The sequence below is a fragment of the Microchirus variegatus genome, assembly GCF_963457635.1.
Source record: "Microchirus variegatus genome assembly, chromosome: 6".
NCBI classification, from domain to species: Eukaryota; Metazoa; Chordata; class Actinopteri; order Pleuronectiformes; family Soleidae; genus Microchirus; species Microchirus variegatus.
The window spans coordinates 17,542,378-17,565,068 of record NC_139807.1 but is presented as its reverse complement, the minus strand read 5'-3'; the positions used below and the strand labels follow the sequence as shown (position 1 = coordinate 17,565,068).

Genomic DNA, 22,691 nt, shown 5'->3' with positions numbered 1-22,691 from the left:
TGTTGAAATGGACACTGATTTGTGCTGGTGACAACACTGACATGTTACATCCTTATTAAACTGAAGTGTCACCTATTTAGACAACTGGATGTCACTGTGTTCATTCTGAATTTAGCTCAGTTTGCACCAATCCTAAAGAGACTCTTTGATTGCTACAGCTTCCACTGTATTCATAAGACATTAAAGCTCACATAGAGTGGTCCTGTTGCACATATATGTTAGTTATGGAGGTCTACTTACATACATTAACTTGTTTTTATGGTCAAAAACCTCCTAGTTGCTGTAAACAAGCAAATAGAAATCTCTTTTCTGACGCTGTGCTGAGCCGCGATATTTCAGACATAAATCTCACCCCCAAAAGACAGAGTGTGTTGTGATTGGCCAGCCAGTGTAGAGCCTCCCCAACTGTCTTGTGATTGGCCAATACCCGGAAGTAACATAATCAGCACACCCGCTCTCAGAAGCGCAGCTCCCCCCTCTGGACAGTGGATGCACTGATACTCATTATCAAAATATTGTTTTAACTATGTTTAAAAATAGTTTTGTCCCGACTCCCCGCTGCAGTCCCTTTTATGACTTTGACCCGGAGTCAGACCCAGAGTCAGAAGACACTGTCGCTCGTGAAACACCTCCACAACGGACGTTATTCTTCTTCTGCGGTTCAATGTACGCAACCGGATGTACCCGGACTAGCACCCACTGAGCCCGAGATTAAAATAAAACACAGTGTTCTCAGCAATGGCTGAACTGTTTGTTTCGAAACTTCAGGGCTTGGTAAATAAGGTAAGGACGCAGATACACACTAAAAAACAGCGTTAATTGGAACTTCCAGTCTAGGTCCGCTTTAAAGGCCAAATCACATGTTTCCCTTCCACCTTGAATGGATCAGCATCAAGTGTTGCCAAACGGTATTGTGGGTACATTGCTCTCATTGCATGCATCAGAATTTGATAAATGCATTGAGAAACTGTTCAGCGCAAACACAACATGGACAAGGTTGTTCTCTGCACTGTTTTTGTATTATAAAGTGCATCTGACAATATTAGCCACTCTTGCTACAAAGTCCACCGCAAGTGTCTTTGTCTGCTGTTCAGTGACGAGCAGGTGTTGACACTGGATTTATTTCTACAGCTGCATTCTCCGTGCTGCTGTTGCTGTTGGAAACACAGTGGACAAGAGCAGCAGAAAACAGAGACAGGTACAAATTTAGCTTTAACAGCACTTAGGTCCAAGTAATCTATTTTCAAAATGTAAAGATATATAACATAAAGAAGCACTTTGGCAACATCGCAGCTTCCACAAATAGAAGCATACAGACTGTAAAGATTAACAAGCTGTTTCCTTTACTGAAACAGATTGGAGAAAATGATTCACAATTCAGAACATATTAATGCATGGATTATATGTGGTCATTTTCCCAGTATTTCTCAATAACAACCCTCATCGGATTAGATTTACTCGACACAACAGAGCATTAGCAAAGGCAATTTGTTGTGATTTATTTATTTGTGTCATATTTGACTCAATAAGATCAAAACTAAAGATTGATCAATGTGTCTGATTTTGTATTTACACTGGTTCACCTGCCAAATTACAACCGATATGTTTGGATACAGTCTTTTCTTCTGCGTTTTCAAATGATTCTTTCGTTGTATAAAGAGTTAATAGAGTAGTAACTGTGTCAGGCTGGCGGAGAGAGTGAGGGAGTGAGGGAGAGGGAAAAAAAATCTGAAAAATCTCAGAGGAGTAAAATGGCTGCCGAAAGGAATTTAACCCAAATATCCTTCTCTTTTTTGTACTCCCTTGAGTGGCACAGCACTTCAAGGGGAAATGATTTGCATGCAATTGTCTCCTGATTATATCACAAACTATTTTTACACCTCAGTGATGACATAGTCTTTACAATAAGTCCTGTTTAAAAAAAAAACAGTTGAGGGTGACACTAAAGTCACACAAAGCAACCTTAGCCTTACATCAGGTAAACTGGATTGTTAGTGGATTTAGTGGATTAGCTCCTTGTATCAAACGATTTCTGTGGAAGAGTCTGAGCCCCACAATGCTTCCAGATGTATGTCACAGAGCTGATACTCCGCTCTTGACACATGAAGACAGTCGGTGGTTGATCGCGTTCAATGTCGACATGATTGGTATTTACAGTGCCAATATGTCATTTAATCAAATAACATTTAATCCCCCTGAAAATTTAAACATTTCAAGGCAATTACTGGGTTTAAATAAGTACATTTGTGGGCCAAGGTTAAAGAGCTCATTATCCTTCATCATTAGTGGTTTAGTCCAAGTGGTGGATCCCGCATTTCTCAGTAGTCTCAGTGGCAATTAACTTTCCTGACGCACAATTTAGCCTGATGGTGTTTGTAGTTACACATCTACTCTGTTGTGGTAAAGTCAAGGAGTTGGAAGTTGGGAGGAATTATTTGGAGGCAACTGCAATGGTCACAGACAGAAAACAAAAACAAGAACAAAAATCAAGGAAGCTGGAAGACAGAATCTTCTATGTCATTTAGTGAGTTAAATCCCACCCCTTAAAACAGGGTTTCTCACTCCTGGTCCTGGGGAGCCACTGTGCTGCATGTTTTAGATGTTTCCCTGGTCAAACACACATAATCCTGACCTGACCCAGGTGTGTTTACACAGGGAAACACCTAAAACATGCAGGACAGTGGCTCCCCGAGACCAGGAGAAACCCTGTCCTTCAGCAGCCAAACTGTCACCTGAGAGCCCAACTGCAGGCAAGAGCAGGCATCTGTCTGCTAACGAGTTTTTAATTATATCAGGATTCATTCTGATGGGACCAAAGCCGACATGGCATGGACGGCTCGCCCAAACGTTCAGCCCTACTTTGCCACCAAAAGAGGAACCCATCCTCCAACATGTGAGTATCTACTGATTCAAATGGAGAAACAAACGAGAAAGAACTGTGTCATTGGTTCTAATATACTGACATAAATGGGGGCGCATCACTTGTATGTAAAGTCTCTTCAGCTGTTTAGGAGGAGATAAAGTATAAGTTTTCTTTGAGTCAGCAGTGACTTAACACACGGCTAGTTACCAATTTATTAAAAAAAGGTTACCTCGTACTTATGTGGTCACAGTGGAGCTGGATCCGCTCTTAAAAAAAGTAGATAAATTAATATACATGGTCCTTAAAAAGCAGGCGAAAGCTGTCTTCAGTTTCATTGCATCGCCATTATTAATGACACAGCACATTTTGCTTAAGCTCTATTCAGTGTATTTTTAACTCTGCCGAGATGGTTTTAGAAGAACTCAAAAAGTCAAGGACAGAATTGGATGATATTTTCTGGGGAGGTAGAATATGGCACGAGCAGGAAATTCTTGGATTTTGGTGATGATCAAGACATGGATGCAGGTTCAGATTATTTTTAAATAATCGCTAACCTTGCCATATTGGGGGATAGAGTTGACAAGGTGGGAAATTCTCTGCTTTTCATTCCTTCACCAGTCACCTCAGTCAAAAATGGGTTTAGGTTAAAATCTTAATCCTGCATGTAAAACAAGTCAAACCTGAGCAGAGCTACGGATAGACACCAGACAGGCCTTTTGGAGATTTTAATAATGTATCATTTACTGTTTTATTGTCAGGCTAAAGATTTATTTGTTTCCCAAGTAAATGATTTTTCAGTGTAAATAGCATTAGACATGCTTCTGAGTGTCCTATATATATTTAGAATATTCACAGCGCAGTATATTGTATTGTTAATATGATATTTTTTTTAAGACAACAGCAAAGGATACTGGTTATGCTTGGTTTTCATTACATTTTAAGGTTCTGCCAATCATAATTTGACAAAAATACATGGAAAACTGACACGAAAGTGTAGAAATTACAAACATGTCCCCCTGTGCTGCACATAACTGTTTCATGCAGTTTTGTTATATAGCTAATAATATAAAATGATAGCACTGCCACAGACAGATATACCTCTTCTGGCTGCATGGAAGTTACACAAAGAAAAGGGATCACACATGCAGGTTTGCTGACAAAAAAAAAAAACATTAAGTATGGTCAAAATATCTGGAAAAGAATCAAAGTGTGAAGCATGAATTTAGTATCTTTCTGTATTTCAATCATGGTGGCAGAGCCACATGGCGGTGTTGTGGCTCGTACTGCTGCCTTGCAGCAAAATGTCCCGGGTTTGCGACATAGACCTAGGCCGTTCTCCCAGTGTTCTTGGGTTTCCTCCCACATTACAAACACATGCAGATGTGGACCGGGTTTCTCACTCCTGGTCCTGGGGAGCCACTGTCCTGCATGTTTTGGATGTTTCCCTGCTCAAACACACCTGATTCAAATGATGAGCTTGTCAGTAAGCTCTGCTGAAGCCTGATAACGACCCATTTATTTGAATCAAGTGTGTTGGAGCAGGGAAACACCTAAAACATGCAGGACAGTGGCTCCCTGAGACCAGGAGTGAGAAACCCTGCTCTAAACTGACCATAGGTGTGAATGTGAGAGTGAATGGTTTTCTGTCCTGTGATGGACTGGTGACCTGTCCAGGGTGTACCCTGCCTTTCATCCTGTATCAGGCAGCTGGGATTGACTCCAGCTCTCTGTTACCCTCATGTGGAGGATAAAGCGGGAGACAGTGAATGAATTAACGAATGAATGAATGAAGATGGTATTATTTATAAGAGCTGAATGCTTGCTTCTTATATAATATCCAAATACCTACTGTCTTTGGGCAACATGAGCGGGGGAGGTGGAGGCAATCTGTAATGCTCAAACATCTCATGCAGTGCTGCAAGAAACCATCTACTTTTACAGCATCTTCATACTTGTGTTGTCTGTACTGTAAGCAGATACTGTCCTCCATGACTCCCTGCAGAAACATTGTTTGATTTAAGTGTGAGAATAGCCGTGCAATGGATTTTTCTGAAAACAAAAAAATTCACAGCAAGTGGAAAACATAAAGCCAATCCTCATGCTCGTGTCAAATCTGAATAAAACATTATTATTTTTGTTACACAACATGCCCTTTCTCTGCTGCGAGAGCCAACACTCGCCCATTTTTTGCTTCACTTTCACCTGACAATCTGACACTGGGATTTCCTACAAGCAAGTGTAGTGTGTGGGCTGCTTGGTTGAGCTGAGATGTGCAGGGTCATGTGTGGATACGTGGGAGGGAATTTTACAGTATTAGACTCTTAGTTTAGTCACTTGTACACAGAGAACAAAAAAAGAGGCACAGGCAATCAAGCTGTGTTCATAAAATTATCTGTGGCACACTGCAGATGTACTTTTCTAGCAACAGCAGGCTGAGATTCTGGGTAAACAGGGCAAACAAACAAAGTGAGGAAGGAAAAAGCCTTTGGACAGGCTTTGTGAGCTCCTCATGCCATCTAGTGGTCAATGATATATATGATTGGATACCATTTACTACACACGTGTCATCTCCCTGCATCAAACCTTGTTTTAAAGAAACTGTATTTCCAATTGTCAAGATAAGATGAAAACAGACAGATAAATAAATACAGATAAATGAGGGGGAAAAGATGTAGAACAAACATTTAATAGAATATAAAATTATATATTTAGAAAGGTGTAATTTGAACATGAACACACAAGAAAGTTAATCTGAAACATACAAGTACCACAAATACTACTAGTTGCCTTTTGGGTTTTTCTGTTTGTGACTGTACATCTATGTAGGTGGAATTTTGGCAGAAAGATGGATTACATTAATGAGGATAAAATAAACCTTGTGACAGTCAAATATAATATTTCTATCGAAAATAGTCCTTTTTTTAAGATTTATGTGTACACCAATCATTAAAAGTTCTGCACATTTGAATTCTGAACCATCAATAATGTGATTTTTAAGGTTATACTGTATATTTCTCTACATATACAATATACAACCAACACATTAAAACTATACTCACTGATTTAATATTGTGACTGATCTGTATAAATTCATACAACACAAACTAATGAGATACTTTTAATTTTGCAATTGTTATCACAAGCTACATGCTTTTCTAAATGCATGTAGAACATGTACGACGGGACCGTGAAGGCAACCGTTGCCATGACATCAGTACACAAATGGAAACGTCCCGCTGGTAGAAGGAAATATGATTACTGATTACTGATGTGTTCAATCCACTGAGGTCACTAAAAGACGGTAGGTTGAATTCTACATCAATGTTTCGCTGTTTAATTAAATCAAATATGCAAATACAAGTAGTTGTTGTTGCTCATGAGAAGTTTAGTTTTTGTTTAAGTCACTAAACTGCAGTACCCAGCTTCACCTACAGGGTGTGTCTGCTGGTAGCGTCTGGTTGTTTGGCACAGGAACATTGTTATAAAAGAATATTTTTTTTAAAAATACTTTTTTTAATGTATTATGTGTTAAATATGTTTAAAACGTGGTATCGATGTATTCCTAATAATACAACGGTGCTAAACAAAATTAATAAGTTGTGTTTTTATATATCATGAATACTGAATGTGAAAACTGTTTACAGCGTGATGAATTTAAAAGTCTTATCAGTGGTCAGCTAACACAGGTGTAACAACAGTGACCATAACCAGTATGTTGTGTTTAAGGATATAATATCTGATCAGTAAATATTTAAATTATGTTTCTGCTCTCTTTCTTTCCCATGTGCAACAGTATATTCTTCCCATGTATAATACTTTTATAAATCTGTATATGTGGTTGGTGGACTGTAGTAACTTAATTGACCTTCAGAGATTAGTTAAATTCCATCTGTATATGTATCTGGTTCTGCGTAGTACGGTGGCCCTGAGGTGCAAAACACAAACACAAATCACAAAACACAACACAAATCGAAAACACAAACGCAAATCAAAAAACACAAACACAAAAGCAGAAAACACGAAACTATTAACTCACAACGCAAACACAAAAGCAGAAAACACGAAAACATAAACTCACATTTGTGTTGTGGCTTTTGTATTTGCGTTGTGAGTTAATGTTTTCGTGTTTTCTGCTTTTGTGCTTGTGTTGTGTGATTTGTGTTTCTGTTTTGAGTTAATGTTTTTGTGTTTTTGATTTGCGGTTGTGTTTTTTGATTTGCGTTTGTGTTTTTTGATTTGCGTTTGTGTTTTTGATTTGTGTTGTGTTTTGTGATTTGCGTTTGTGATTGCACCTCAGGGCCACCGTATAAGGCCCTTTACTAACATAAATACTGTGCATATACTATTTCTATACAAGAAAAACAGGCCATTTATCCTGCAGCCTAGGTAAAAAAGCAGACAAGAGGAGTGTGCAAAGCTAAGCCACATTTAATAAATGTAATGATTGGTATGAACAGCCTGCTGCTTTATGGTTCAGAAATAGAGTCCTACATGGATTTGATCCACTTTTGTCTTAAATAAAATGTATTATTAGGTTTAATTAAACGTTTTTTTAATCTGCAGCTCTGAGCCAGTGGGAGCACCAGATGCCAGCGGAAATGGCGGCAATATCATCACAACAAGCCAGTACATTTGTGTTCTAATTTTGTGATTCACAAGCAAAAAGAAGCAATTTGGCTGGTGATTGATTGACTGTACCATCATTATCCTTTGAACAGGTGGTCTTTCAGCGAGTAAAAGTGCTGCCAAATCACATAAACAAGGTAAAACAGACAAAGTGACACATTTTATACACATAAAGATAAAAAAAATAAAACTGTTGGACACCTGTGTGTATCTGTGTGTGTGTTTCCCTCTCCTGTGTGTAGACATGAAGAGAAGGACGAAGGGGACACATCAAAGCCCTTTCAAAGTGCCAGACAGCAATAGCATTTTCCTAAATGAAAAGGAGGAACAAAAAGAGGTTGGTGTTTGTGTCTTTGAGAGCAATTGTAAACATGGAAAGTGTAAAAATGAAAGTGTAATGTTGCTTTGTTAAAAATCTTGCTCCTGATCTCCTCCGTGCTCAGGAGATGCGTAAATTCCTGGCTCTGCCAATTGATAAGAAGACGACCCACACTGCACGTATGATGGCCAAGCTGAAGAAAGAACTGGTGGGAGAACTGGAGGAGGTGGAGGAGGAAGAGGAGGAGGAGGAGAAGAATCTAAGTCTAAGACAAAGTAAAACAACTATCCCTAAACAAACACCAAGAAGACATGAGCTGAAGATGGCCATGATGAAACGAGGTGAAAGAGTAGAGAATTTTACTTGTAGCTCAAAAAAAACAATAAAAATAACAATTACATGTTTGGTATCTGGCTGTTTTACAAATTTAAGTGTCCATTCTGTCCTCTGAACACAGAAAACGTTACCAAAGACAGCAAACACGACTTAATCTCCATGGAGCGGATGAAGGCGGTCTTGGAGGTAACTTATTTGATAGATCTTTAAAAATGTAGGCACTTATTGCCTGTTATCATCGTCCTGAACCTTCCACTGCTGCACGCTCCCTCCCTCATTCAGTTATCTCTGATGACGAGGAGGTGCGAGATTCAGAAGATGGACAAAGCTATTGAGAAAGAGGACAGACAGCTCAAACAGCTGGAAAAGATCATTGAGAGGGACAACCTGAGCTTTGAGGACTTCCTCAGGGAGAATGAGAAGAAGTCGGTGGAGGCCAGAACTTTGTAAGTAGGAACATATAAAAGATTGATGAGCATGTGATCGTAAATAAGGACCAACTTTCAATTGGTTGTGTTGTCTCTGTTGTCAGTTTTGAACGAGAGGCTAAGTCCAAACAGGAGAAGAACGCCGAGATAAAGAAGCTGACTGCTGAAATAGGGACCCTTAAAAGGTTAACTCTTAATAAATAATGTAATGTAATAATGTGCACACAGGTACTCTGAGGTGAAGTATAAATGAAGATGAATGACATAGTGTTGTCCCATGTGGTTTTAAAGAAAGTCTTTCTTTTTTTCACAGTGAAATTGTCAAGTCTGAAGAAATCCTGGTGGACTACAGGAGATACAAGGAGCTTCTGTTCAAGCTGTCTCCTCCTGAGTGGCAGGAGGCTCAGAGAGCTAAGACTCTGAAAGGTAAAGTCCTGTGTGACAAAGACACACAGGACAAGCAGGAGAAGGAGACGAGGGAGTCTGCAATTGCAAATGGAAAGTACTTTGTTGCAAGTAAATCAACATACAATAGACTAAAGCAGTGTTTTTCGGAGAGATCGTCAGGTGTGCCGTGAGAAATTATACAATTTCACCTAATTGCTCTAGTTTTTTTGAAAACAAATAATTAATTATTTGCAAATAATATGGATATAAATATTCAAGACACTTTGATAAGAATGACTAAAATGTAAATATAGGCTACAGAGTATAATTTTTTTTAAACATTTTTGTTTGGTGGTGTGCCTCGTGTTTTTTTCAATGAAAAAAATGTACCTTGGCTCAAAAAAGGTGAAAAACACTGGACTAAAGTGACACAGGTTAAAGCTGCAGTAGGCAAGATCCCTGGAAAACAGTTAACTGTTGAGTTTTACCCACAGATTATTATTATTATTATTATTATTATCATTATTAATTGCACTTAATACATGTTAGATTCGTTCCTATTTCTTAGGTTTTTTTGCAGTATATGAACTGTACTGCAGAGTAGTAGAGCGAATAGGAGCATTCACTGATCTGATTACTCAGGAAGTGAGTAATAAACCAGGGTCCAGGGGTGCAGAATAATGCAAGGACATCCTTCCTACTGTAACTTTATTCTCTCAAAAGTGTTTTGTTTTCTTTATAAGAATTATTATTACTGCTTTTTAATAGTAAGTGTGGTGATTTGTGTGATGCACAGATTTGGAGAGCAAGGTGTCCACTCCAGGTAGGGAGCAGTCCTCCATCACAGAGACCAGGCTGTCTTCAGTGCACAGCAACACACGGTGAGGACACACTAACATATTAAACTGTCATGGCTGTTAATGTGCACATCCAGAGTGTGTCTTGTATAGTCATACACAGTTGATAAGCTAATGATTTACCTACAAACAATAGTTTAATACTAGTATATCACGTGATATATTACCAGAGGTGGGAAAAGTACTAAAATATTGTACTCAAGTAAAAGTACCAATACTTTGATGAAATATTACTAAGTAGACGTAAAAGTAGTCATCTGAAAATGTACTCAAGTAGAAGTAAAATGTAGTTAATTTGAAATGTACTTTCAGTAAAAGTTACTTACACTTTGCATGGGGTGTGAGGGTATTAGAAATATGACAAGGGGTCAGAAATCTAAAACTATTTTGGAGCTCACGCGCCCGGCACGACACAGGATATTACGTCACTTTTGGTGCACGCCCTCTATGTTCACGCGCCAGTGCTAATGCTAATCACATCTTCATTTGTCTGGTTCTGGTGTATATTTTCCCCCTGTAGGTCTTCATTGTGCTGAATTGTTATTTTTACTCAGTAACGGATAGGATTTATAAAGTAACTAAGTACAATACTTGAGTCAATACGTACTCAAGTAAAATACAAAATCCTGATTTTAAATTGCATTTAAAAAATACAAAATACACAAAAAGAGTATTCAATACAGTAACTTGAATAAATGTATTTCGTTACTTTCCACCTCTGTATATTACTGTCTGTTGTTGATGTGATTCCCTGTTGTTACACACAGTATGCTTAACTCATTTTACACATAATGCACTAAATTCATTTGAAATCTTGTTTACATGCTGCTGGATACAACTTCCTCCTGAACTAAAACACTTTCTCTGGGATTTCAGGATCACAAACTCTGAACCAGGCGGTGACAGCTCAGAGTATGAGGTCAGTTTTCCACCTGAGGGGCACCTGTATTGTTCTTGCGAGCATATATATATATATGCTCACAATACGTCGGACTCTGTCTCCTCTCTCTGCAGGATGAGCCAGAACTGTACTTCTCTGATCCCCAACAACTTCTAGATTTGGTGAATGAGTTGACGGAGCAGAACTTGTCCTTGATTCAGAACTCCACGCGGTTGGAGGAGACGGTGGAGGAGCTGCAACAGTCCATGGAGACAGCCAAGAAGAAGATGTGAGTATTACTGCTCAAGCCTCAGACAATGTAAGCATGTCAGTTGCCATTTGTACCATGTTATCATGAAAACGCTCCTTATGAGAACTTCATTCCCTTGAATTATCTTCTTTGTTGTTGTTGTATTGATTCTCTAATATAGTGATTGTGAGTGAGTCAGTTCAGGAAATGGAAAATCCTAAAAAGCCACATCCTTTCAAATTCTTTACATGCACATCCATCAGAATAATCATTCATGAGCTCAGCTTCATCACAAACTGCTCTGTCTCCAGTGAAAAGGATGAAGAGCAGTTAACGCGACAGATAAACGACATTAACCAGAGAATCGTTAAAGAGAAGGCCAGAGGTAACAGGCTCAAACAGAAGGTTCAGCTCCATGTCTCGCTAAACACTGAAGACCAGGTAAGTAAGCTTTACACACATCTAAAAGATCTCTGCATACAACAGCATTGTGTTGATGCTGGTGTCACCAGTGGACTTTACACATCACCAGAGTCTCGTGTTGACAGGACATGCTGCTCGATAATCTTGGAGAAAAGGTGACAGAGGTGCATCGCAGCTGTGTGAACGACAGAATGACCAACCTCAGCACCTTGGAGAAGCTGGCCAGCATTGAGAACCATCTGTCTTTGCTGCTGCAGAGCCTTGAGAGCATCCCAGAGGAAAGCTTGGTGATGATGAAGAAGATAAAGGACAGCGAGAAGAGGAGCAGGTACATTCTGTTGACGACAGATTGTGAAACAAATTCAAACATTTCTGTTTTTCCAAGTTTAATAGAAAAAACAAAATAGAAGAGTGCAAATGTTTAACCATCTCTTGTGTGCAGGGAGCGTGAAGAAAAGCTGAGAGAGCAGAGAGAGAAACAGAAAGAGAGGATGAGAAGGTATTTGGAGCGATCCCTGGCTGACTCCAAGAAAATAGTAAGTCGATTAAATGTTGCTGTAGCAATTATCACAATTTAGCATTTTGTTTAAATTTGCTGGATCCTACTGAATTGAAGACTGAAGGAAAGAAAAGGACTGATTGATAAACTCTGGCCCACTTTCTTTCAGAGTGGGAGGAAGCTCATGCCCAGATGTATGCCTGTTGTCCAGAAAGTCAGAGTCAGGAATGTGGAAAAAATCCCCGCTGAGGACGAGCTTCACGCTTACCTCTTTACTTCTGAGGACACGGAGTAAAATATCTCTGACTCAGCTGCTGAGGAGACACAATATTACCTACTACAAAGCAAATGTTCATAGCATATGTGTATCTTATTAAAAAAAACTACATTTGGCCAGGCTCAGTAGTAGTTTTGGTGTCATAAATATTTGTTAAATAATCTCATCTCTGTGGTGGAGTGAACGCTTCTGAAGTTGAACAATATCATTCCATTGAGTTTTGTATGATTGATAACTCGTGGAATGGTTTTGTTGAACAGGAAGCTTGTTTAATTTGACTATTTGTTATTGTATTGCTATCACTGGTCACAATCACCAATTATATTTGTTTCAATGCAAACTCAGGGCAAAGCTTTTAAAGAGCTCACCGATCAATCAACTCTGAATAAACAATGGCTTATATTTTTCTTTCTTTGTTTTGTGATTATTTCATTCACGCATTGCACCTACAGATATACTTTCTCCACAGCTGGTTGACTGTATAATTGTCATAAATGAACACACATATAAACATATGTAAATGAATACATTCAATTGATATAAAGTAGTGATACAATAGATGGCCAGGAGTTAACTGCAAGGTCGCTGATTCAAATGGCAATCGCTGAGCAAGGCACCTGATCTCCCATTGCTCCGCGGGCGCAGATAAGTGCTGCCCACTGCTCTTGTGTGTGCTAATAAGGATGGTTCAAAAGCAGAGGTCAAATCCACTATCACTACTTGCTGTGTGTGCAAAAATGACTAATTCTAAAACAATTTATGGCTCAAAACAGGAGAGCCAACTACTTATAAATTAATATGTTGAGATACTTCTCTTCTCCATATTAGTACTTTCATTTTTGCATTTTAATACCAATATTAATATTTTCTATTTAATTTTTTCCAGACTGTATATGTACTGTATAATGTTTCCAAACTACAGTGACATAACAGTAGAACGACGGTAGGCGGCGGTGTTGAGCCTTTCAGAGTGCGACGTCATCAGCCGGAGAGGAAGGAGGATGAGGAAGTGGCTGCTGCTGGAGGTGTAGATCCTGGAGCTGGACATGTATCCACCGGCAGTTAAGCTCCAGCAGCTGTCCGGCAGCTAAATATCAGCCACATTTGACAATGCGATGGGTAACTGCTGGGCAGCCTGTGTGGGGCTCTTCAGGAAAGAGGTCAGCAGGATCCAGAGAGGAGGCGGGTATGTGAAACATGGAGCTGAGTGTAAGCTAACTAACTAGCATCATCTGAAGCAGCGAATCCGGTTGCTGCTAAGTGATAACGTTAGCTAACAGCTGCTTAGCCGGTACCTGTGTGAATGTGTTTGTAGACCGAAGACTCACTGGCAGCTTTGTGTCTTAGAGAATGTTAAGTAAATAAAAAAACACTTGGTAATAATGATAATGACGTGAAGCTACTGTTTCTTCTGTCCCTGACCTGCAGTGAGTCAGACAGTAGGTCACAAGAAGACCCCACCCCTACTGTCAACACTCAGTCAGCTTTAATTAAAGGAGAGGAAAACATGGATTAATCGATTTCCAAATCTAATTGTCAACTATTTTCATTATCGATTAATCGGTAAAATTCTACATTCTCGATTTTTCAGCTTCTTAAATATGAATATTTTCTGTTATGTTTAAGGGATAGATTAGATTAGGCTTAATACCACTTTTTCTTGCCTCATATCTCAAACTGGAGTATCTGCCGATACCGATAACAGTCCAATACAGTCATTATAGACATTTTTAAACTATGAAGTTTAGCTAGGTCGTCTGTTAACAACACATCATCATCTCAAGCTAGCCCACAACATGATTCAGTTGAAATGTTTATGACTCAGCATGTGTCATTTTATACGTCTGATATGCGATCCAGTGATTTTGACCAGTATCGGACCAATACTGAATATCTGTCAGCTCATCCCTAGTTAAAGCATTAAAACTAGGGGTGCATTATATTGGACTTTCTAATAACCTATATGCCAATATATTGGGAGTGTTTGGGCTGGTAACTGATACCGGTGGGTCAAAATATGGATTTGGTGAAATTAACATTTTAATTAACAAACTAAGCCGCTCTAAAGTAAACAGTCCCTGCCAGTTTCACTCGCCAGGCGTCGCTACCTCATGTCTCCTTGGGAAACTTAGGTCGAAGTTAACTAACCAATATATTGATTATCACAGAATTGTTGATAATCGTGTTATTGTTGGTATCATGGTAAGAAAATAGAGAAAATAATAGTTAGTTGCAGGCTTAGAATACGCACTGAGCTAAAGCTGCAAACCTAAAAGCTATTTTAAGACCTTAATGCAGATTATAATTTCAGTTATTTACATAACAGGTATCTGCAACTACAAGTAGATGGATTAATCAGTCAATGGACAAGTGTTTTGGACAAGATCATTACGTTTGAATTTATAATGTGTGTAAACTTCAGTCGTGGTATGTTTGTGTTGATATGATCTAATGTCGTCTATAGGCTGCCTGAACATATAAATCCTGTCCCATTGTTTGTGTCGTAAAATTTAATATGAATTATTTATGAAGTTACCCTGAGCTTTGTTAGAATTAGGGAAGGCTTCCTCTCTCTTTCACTGCAATCACATGCATGTGTTTCCATTAGGGAAAAGTGTTTGATTTTATCACACATTGCAAAAAAAGCATCCTTTTTTGATTAGTACATAAACTATGCATTAAAAGGTCCAATCAACTAACTTGGAGAAATGGTGCGCCTCATCATATTCCTAAGGTGAACTGTAATGTTCAAACTGTTTTTAAAGATACTGGACCCAGTGGAAGCAAGACAATATGTCAGGACAATATTTGATATTGTGCACTGTGACTAAAACCACTTGCGATAAGATGGTTGCTGTGAGTTTCCATAATGGGGACAATAATGGATAGAGATTAATATTTCATGTGAGTGACTTAAAAAAGGCTGTCTAGCTCACCAGTATACAGTCTGAATTGCCTGCATCTTCCCAGTAATTTCTGTTGGCCTTCTGATCAAAGCTTTGCCCCCAAAACACTGGAAGTCATGTTTTTATTTTCTGAACCCTTATACATGCAGAGGAAACAGAAGAACAAATGTTATTGGTAACTTGCATTACCAATATAATCTACTACATCACAGTGCTTTTTTTATTATAATAGTATAGTAAAACTGTATTTCTTCAACTGAGGCTTCTCGGTTAATTCCTTTTCGTTTATCTGAATGCCACTGGGAATAAATATAAAAAAAATGTAAATATTATACAACGTCTGTGTCTCAAATAATGTCTTCTACCTTTTGGAGCTGAAAAGTACTTAAACTAACAGCTGTTGGTTAACTGTCAACATTTTATTCTTGCAGATCCAAATATTTCCGAAGCAGTACCACAGGGGAACATTATACAATAGAGGTATGACTCATACATTAATTAATGCTTGTTTTATTGAGAACTGCTGGTGAATTCTAATCGTGACTTTGTATTTTGCAGTTTGAAAATTTGGTGGAGAGTGATGAGGTGAGTCTGATATAAATCTTATTAACCATGTTCATACTGCAGATCATTTGGTGCCTGAATAAGTTGAAGGATAACATTGTTAGAAACGTTTCTCCCAACTCTATTATTGCTCTACGTCTTGGGACCCAATTACATTGTAAAAGACGTAGTAAGTGTTTTACAAGTCTAATTAAAAGCCAGCACTCTAAGGACACTTTTTATTTTAAGACACCAATCAGACTTTCCTTGGCAAAGCTTTTCTCTTGTGATGGATAGAACATGTTGAGAGCACTCGCTGCACAACCATAATGGCAGTCTTCCATTATTCCCTTAAAGGACTAACTTGATTACTGTATTCTGAGTCCCAGACTAGTTGCACTTGAGTCCAACGTTGTAGCAGTGAAAATGCATCTTGCACTGGAATTCAGTGCTATCGTGTCTCATGTTTGTTCGTTGCATTGCAGGGGGAGGGAGAGAGTCCACAGCCTTGTCCAAGGTAAGAGGTTCCTTTATGACAAAAAAAAGTGATCATCTGTAATATGTATGTAAGAAATTTACCTTCAGGAATAATGTTTTTGTTCTTTCTATAAGGCCTATCAGTGAAGATGAGATCAAACATCTGCGAGACCAACACTATGCTGCGATCTCTGACAATCAGGTTCTAATAGACCAGAAGATCCAAGCAGAGGTAAGAGACAAGACATCTTTAGATTTAGGTTAACAGCCTCCCCCATTGTTTCATTTTATGTTTTTGAGCTGTTTTTGCTTGATTTGCTGCATTGTTTTTTCTGTTTTATAATTTTCTGTTTTGTGTTTGTTTCGTTTTTTGTTATTTCTGCTCAGTTAGAGGCACAAGAGGAGAAGTTAAGGCTAGAAGAGGAGGCTAGAAATGCCGCCCAGCGTGAGGCCGCCAGGTTGGCACGTGAGCAAAAAGTGAAGGAGGTGAGGCGGCACTGTGCGCTCCCTTCTGCCAGTTTGACTTATCGCTTGGCTTAACAACTTCTCCTCTAACCTACTCATTTACCTGTCTCTGTCATCCAGTCAGTAAAAGTGTTGTGTTTCTTAGTTTTTGTTGGACTGTTAGCAAAAGACACAGCTGCAGTGGAACAATGTACTATGTTTATATCGTAGGACGCTTAGTCACAACAAGCAGTGATTTAGAGCGAAATGTAGCAAAATCATTTTATTTACTTTATTTTTAGCCATTTTTTTTACAGTCACTGACATCACACCACCACATCAGACAGCATGAAAAATTAGATGAAAAATGACTTGTTTTGCTTCTTCTTTCTGTTCATGCATGCATCAGTGAAAAGCCTGGAAATGTTTATTTATTGTTTTTGGATAAAATGAAAATGGTGGTCACATTTATTGCTGTTGCTTTCTCAGTCAATGCGGTGTTTGCTTTTATGTGTGTGTTTATCTGGTAGCATGAAAATGGTTTCATATATTTTTTTATTGAATAGAGTCGGTCTCTGTTTAAATGATTATGATTTTATTTTTCTTCATCTTGATCTGTTGTGTTTCTGATAGCAGCTGCCTGCCCAGAGGACACGGGGGAAAGCAGATGGCCCTGCCAGTGAAACTCGGCAAAGAAAGTGAGTCACTTAAGTTCAGTAGACAACAGTATGTTTGTTAAGCCAAGGACAAGTTAGTCATGAGGTTCTGCCTTGGTTTTAGTTGACAATATTCATAATAAATCCACCTCAGTTGAGGGCAGAGGATGGATGTCAAGATGTCAACTTCCAGCATCCGGCAACTTGCCTCCTCTTTATCTCAACACTCAGCCGTGCGATATTATCATTTGGCAAAAAAAAGAATGGCCCTTTTCTTTGTACTTTCAACAAAAACATTGATTTAATAATGTGAGAACTCTTTGTGTTTCTTCAGACACACAGTGTGTAGGCTGAACAGCAAATATTATAGCACTGCAAAGTATCCAGTGTTGGTTTCACTGTGGCAGAGTGGAGCTGACAAATCCTCATACTTGCTTTGGTAATAATAAGAACCTGCATTAACAAATCACCTCCAAATGTTTAGAGTGGCAGCATGTCTGTGTAGATTCGTATTCACTCATGTCTTCAATATCAAAAAAGCATTGAGTCAGAAGCAACTAGACTTGAAGTTTCTCCTGAAGAAGAGCGGCAGATATTAAGGCTGACTAAGTTTTGGGGAAGATGTTTTTTCTGCATACATTCTTGTCCATCCAACCAATGATGTGCATTATTTTATTCAATTGTATTTCATTGAGTGAAAGGACCTGCAGTCATGTTGGTCTCATTTTGATTAATTATAATTTCAGACAAAACTCTGGGGAAGATTTCGACACCTACCTCCAGAATGTAAAAGCCCAGTCTGAGGCTTTCAGGAGCAACAGTGAGTAAATCTTTATTGTATTTATATGTATTTATATGTAGAATATATATATATTCTAATATGTAGTTTACATTTGTTCTTATTAATAGGCCCTATTTTTGTTTGTGTGCTCATGCTGCATTCGTTGTGACTTAGCAACCAAAACCTGGTAGTTGCTGGGAAATTACAAATTAAACTAAGAAGAAATTTGAGTGTGAAGAAAAAGAACAAACAATGGTCAGGTCTGGGTGCATCCTACTCAATTAATAGCACTCTGAAAATACATTCCAAAAAGTTGCAATATTTTCATCTGTGTGATGCAGAAATGTCCAGAAAAACTGATCAGCTGATCAGAATCATCAAACGATGTAGTTGTGGCCTCATAAGAAAATGGTCTGCTTTGTTTTTCACCAGGACTTCCCTCTGACACAAATGCAGTGACTCCCAACACCGAGTACAGCTGGGATTTTACCACCAAGACCCGCTCCACTAATGATGATGGGACGTCACTGGACCTCGAGTGGGAGGATGAGGAAGGTGAGGCTTCTATGTCCGATCGGGGTGGAAAGTATTTGTCTGTAGCAAATATGAATTTGCTTCTTTTTTTTTTTTTAAGTGTTGTCTTTGATTCCTCAGCTGCAAAGAAAAAAAGAAATGGCCAATATTGTTTAGTTGTTCTGTGACTCATGGGTCCATTTTCCTGCCAAGATTGATTCTGTTTGTCAATAACGCTGCAGCAAAGAGGAGGAAGATGGAGCAGAGCAGATCATTTGATAACCATGCGACCATTAAACCCCTCTATGATCAACCCTTCTCTTTTAGGTCCTATCCCCAGCTTCACTGTGCAGTTGCTCAAGACAATAAAACGTGTAATTTATGTCTACATTTTCATTTTAATAATAATGTGCGTGTTGGAGGTGTGGAGCAGAGAAACACCTAAAACATGCAGGACAGTGGCTCCCCAGGACCAGGAGTGAGAAACCCTGATCTAACTCAACTAATACAATACAATTGAATTATGTTACATGTGGTTGCCATAACTGTGTGTATATTATTTTTGTTTATCTGACCTTTAAATTAGGTTTCTTATACATGCAATGAAGTGCACCAAGAAAGTCTTACATAGTCCCTGTGTATGTGTGTGCGTGGGTTTTCTCCAGGTTATCTGGTTTCCTCCCACAGTCCAAAAACAAAAGCAAATTGGTCTCTCCAAATTGATCCTAGGTGAATGTGAGAGTGGATGGTTGTTTGTCTCTATGTGGCCCTGCGATGGACTGGCGACCTGTCCAGGGTGTACCCCGCTGGGATTGGCACTATCCCCTGCTGACAGAATGAACGCTTGTGTTCTCGCGTTGTAGGAATCAATCGAGCACTTCCAGCTTGGGAGAGGTCTCGAACGGAGGAGGATATCCTACGTGCTGCCCTGAGGCCCGGTGGTAAACAGATGAGCAGCGGCCAGGCCTCGGCCTCAGAAGACTCCAACGCTCTGGAGTGGGAGACTGATTTTGTGAGTACGCACCCAGAGGACAGTGAAAACACTGAATTTGAAGGTTTTGTCAATCCTGTCCTGGACACTCCCTCTGAGGACACCTCGGACCGGAGCCTCAGGTTGGACAACCAGGAGAGATAGTGTCCACCACCAAAGGAGACATTTTGCCCTCTTCATGTCAAAGCCCACCAGCTTTTTGCCTCATGAAATGGAAATGTATTCACTGGCTCTTCATATTCTGTAACATGAGACTGATGTTGCAGTAAACGTGTTGTGGATCTTGACACGACAGCACACTGCAGTGACATTCAAATACAAAATTTTCAGTGCCTTCATTTGCTAAAGTAGCCAACCATGTTATGCATTGTAACTGATCAGTTACATCCATTACCACCTGACTCATCGTTCAGTGAGTGGTGATGTCCAACACTCAGTGGCCAGGTGGTCATAAATTACAGCCAATTTCTGAAAAACACTGCTCCGTTTTCATTTAAAAATACATCAAGTGTGCTATGACTACACCTGCCGTCCACAAACAACCTAAACGCTCCACGTTCACTTCCTGATTCTTTTTTATCAGCCATAATTCTGGTAACACTTTTAGTTTCCGTTTCAGCTTGTCTTTGGTTGTTTTCCTGTTTGTAGTATTTTCTGGATCTAAACAAACGACATAAGAGTTGAATCAGCTTCCGGTCTATGATGAAAAGTGCATGCCCAGTTTACCTGTGTGGTCACGTGATATACATTTTCCAGTGTTGGACTCAACACAACAATGGACACGGATTACATCTGATACAGAGCTCGAGTCTGTGAGATTTTTATCCAAAAACATGATTTTTAAATGAATTAATAATATGATGTAGCGTTTATTTTAAAAGCAGGTGGTTGCTGTTGGAGCTGCGTTTCTCTCTCTGAAAAAAGTAGGCACATTTCACTGGTTGTGTGGTCCTGTAGAATATTTATTAAGGTACACTTTTTAACTCCCAGTGGGGCAATTTGTTCTCTGCAGTTGACTCTTCCTGATTATTTAGCAGCAGTGGACAGCCACAGAGCGCCGCCTGGGGGCTAAATTCAATTCTGATGTCAGCACCTTGCTCAGTGCTACTGGAAAGACTCTCCCTGCATGTAATGTTGTGTGGGAAAAAATCTACAGTTGCACAAAGGAAACCTCCATAAACTACAGACAATAAAAATTCTCTTTCTGCTAAGATTTATTCAATTATTGCATGATGGCCCCCCTAAAACACAGAATGTTCTATTTAGTTATGAACTAGATGTAACCATTTTAAAGCTGCAGTGCATAACTTTTGTTGTTTTGTTGTCTGCTTCTGTCTGATCTTCATGAACAGAGACAATGTATCATCTGAAAACAGGCTCTGTCAAGCAAAACTATCAGACCTTGCTTAGGGAGCATTTGTGTGTAAATGGTGAGTTTTTTTTGAACAGTAGAATTTAATTCTGAAACTTTTCATGGACGCCCCTATGCGTTTTCAGTCATACTCCAACCTGTTTGCAGTCGTCTCACTTTACAATGTTGCCGTTGTCATCGTCTGTCTTGACATAACACAAATCATTTCCTGTGTGCAGCGTGGGAATGTCACTGAGTGGCACGAGATCTGAAAACCAATATACTGAGAAAAACAATGTGGAGCTGATGTGCTTGATCATTGTGTGAACTCCGACTATGGTTTGAATGTAATTAACATTTGCTCATATTTAAGGTATGCACTACAGCTTTAAATCAAAATTCAGCCACAGTTTCCACATTTCACCTGTTTTTTCATGAGTTGATTGCTCAGTGTCCTCACACAAGGCATGTATTTTTATATTGGTGCATGCAGTCTGACAAGAAAGCTGTGCTCATTACACTGGCATCAGCTGCAGTCCCGAGTGAGTCTGTATACTGTTAGTCCTGATTTACTACATAATAATTTTTCCAATATGGAACCCATCAAATAAAAAGAGTGTAGCTCTGCCACTGTAATTTATGTGTCTTCACATACTTTACAAAGAAGAAATTGCTGTAATGAGGCTCATGTACAATTTCTGTATTGGATTAAAATTGTCAGCCTCTCAGGAGTCGGGACTTAACAGCCTTGTGTCCTAGAAAATAAAAACAATAATCAAATCCAGGCAGGAAAACACCTTCACTGTCATTTTACTGTAATATGCTCTGAATTATGTTCACACTTCCAAAAATCTCAAATAGAGACCTTTTAAAAACAGCATAAGCACATGCAGCGGGTCTCTGGGTCTATTGGTCAAGTGTTGAACATGCAGGGGTTTTAACTGGCCTTCTTATTTATTCATTCTTTTTTCTTAAACAAACCTCCTGAAGAAGCTACATTTATCATTAGTGCTGGGTATCACTGCTGATTGTGAATCAAGAATTTACTGATTCTTATTCACATGGTCACCTGAAAAGCGATGTTTGGAAGTGTTTCTGATTCTGCACTGTCGACGACAAAGTACCGGACAAATCTGTGCATTCAGCTGTTTGTACCACGGTCTCCTGTGGCCGTGATAGTCTCACAAAATTTGTGCAGAAGTTACAGGAAGTGGCATATCATTTAAAATCAATCAAATTATTTTATGGATTGATAGTTTCAATTATTATCAATACTTTAATAGCATAAATTCCTGTTGATATTCGAAATGGATGTATGTTTTGTTTGCCATAAATTATGAAGCTTTAAAGGTGCATTATGTAATAAATATAAAGCAACTGGCCATAAAATCCTCCTAATATGTCACAGAGACTCAGGAATAATGTTCATATAACAAACTGAACTCACCAACAACAACAGTACAGACAAAATATTTGCATTAAAAACAATATTTTGCAGACTGCAAATCATGTTTATATTTTGAAATCATGTTTTGGCATGTGGCGCCACCTACCGCCATCTACCAATCATTGCAGTCAGTAGAGTCTCAGCTGCCGAGCAACCACGGGTTGCCAGTTATGTCAGAAAACGAAACCTAACCTGAATTTGAATGTCGTAACTGTTTTTGGCCACATTCTTACATATGGCACCTTCAAATATAAATAAGCGCTTTGAAATACAGGAGAATAATGGCAAGATGTACAACATTGTCAAAATACACTGTACCAAGAGACAGTCTACTTCAACAACAACAAAAAATCATGATGCATCTCTTTCTAAAAAAAACAAGGCACTGCTGATTTCCGATTGCTCGCTCAATGTCTGTGTTTGACATTTATTCAAGA

The 22,691-nt window shown here is 39.0% G+C and overlaps 2 protein-coding genes across 3 annotated transcripts; both read left to right on the top strand.

Moving 5' to 3' along the window:
* Positions 1 to 2,823: 2,823 nt before the first annotated feature.
* Positions 2,824 to 12,163, top strand: cfap100 (cilia and flagella associated protein 100; the record flags this gene model as incomplete). The annotated part of the gene is made up of 14 exons (XM_083890809.1): positions 2,824 to 2,893; positions 7,732 to 7,826; positions 7,933 to 8,149; positions 8,266 to 8,330; positions 8,427 to 8,590; positions 8,677 to 8,757; positions 8,886 to 9,088; positions 9,756 to 9,840; positions 10,693 to 10,735; positions 10,831 to 10,985; positions 11,258 to 11,387; positions 11,495 to 11,697; positions 11,812 to 11,905; positions 12,038 to 12,163. 14 exons carry the CDS (start codon positions 2,824 to 2,826, stop codon positions 12,161 to 12,163), a joined length of 1,731 nt encoding a protein of 576 aa, XP_083746935.1.
* Positions 12,164 to 13,197: 1,034 nt separating this feature from the next.
* ap1ar (adaptor related protein complex 1 associated regulatory protein) lies at positions 13,198 to 19,681 on the top strand. 2 transcript variants are annotated; one of them, XM_083891502.1, is made up of 10 exons: positions 13,198 to 13,331; positions 15,483 to 15,531; positions 15,610 to 15,636; positions 16,080 to 16,111; positions 16,207 to 16,303; positions 16,459 to 16,557; positions 17,152 to 17,213; positions 17,918 to 17,991; positions 18,385 to 18,507; positions 19,329 to 19,681. In XM_083891502.1, the coding sequence occupies exons 1-10, from the start codon at positions 13,261 to 13,263 to the stop codon at positions 19,598 to 19,600; spliced, it is 906 nt and encodes a 301-aa protein (XP_083747628.1). In that variant the 5' UTR covers positions 13,198 to 13,260; the 3' UTR covers positions 19,601 to 19,681. The 2 variants fall into 2 exon arrangements, with proteins under 2 accessions (XP_083747628.1, XP_083747627.1); XM_083891501.1 differs by having other exon boundaries at positions 17,149 to 17,213.
* Positions 19,682 to 22,691: the final 3,010 nt, after the last annotated feature.

What these genes read in the sequence shown, in the direction of transcription:
- ap1ar (XM_083891501.1), top strand. Translation starts at nt 13,261, where the DNA reads ATGGGTAACTGCTGGGCAGCCTGTGTGGGGCTCTTCAGGAAAGAGGTC. An exon ending in AGTCCACAGCCTTGTCCAAG is followed by an intron (nt 16,112 to 16,206) that starts GTAAGAGGTTCC and finishes TCTTTCTATAAG; the next exon opens with GCCTATCAGTGAAGATGAGA. An exon ending in TGAGGCTTTCAGGAGCAACA is followed by an intron (nt 17,992 to 18,384) that starts GTGAGTAAATCT and finishes GTTTTTCACCAG; the next exon opens with GACTTCCCTCTGACACAAAT.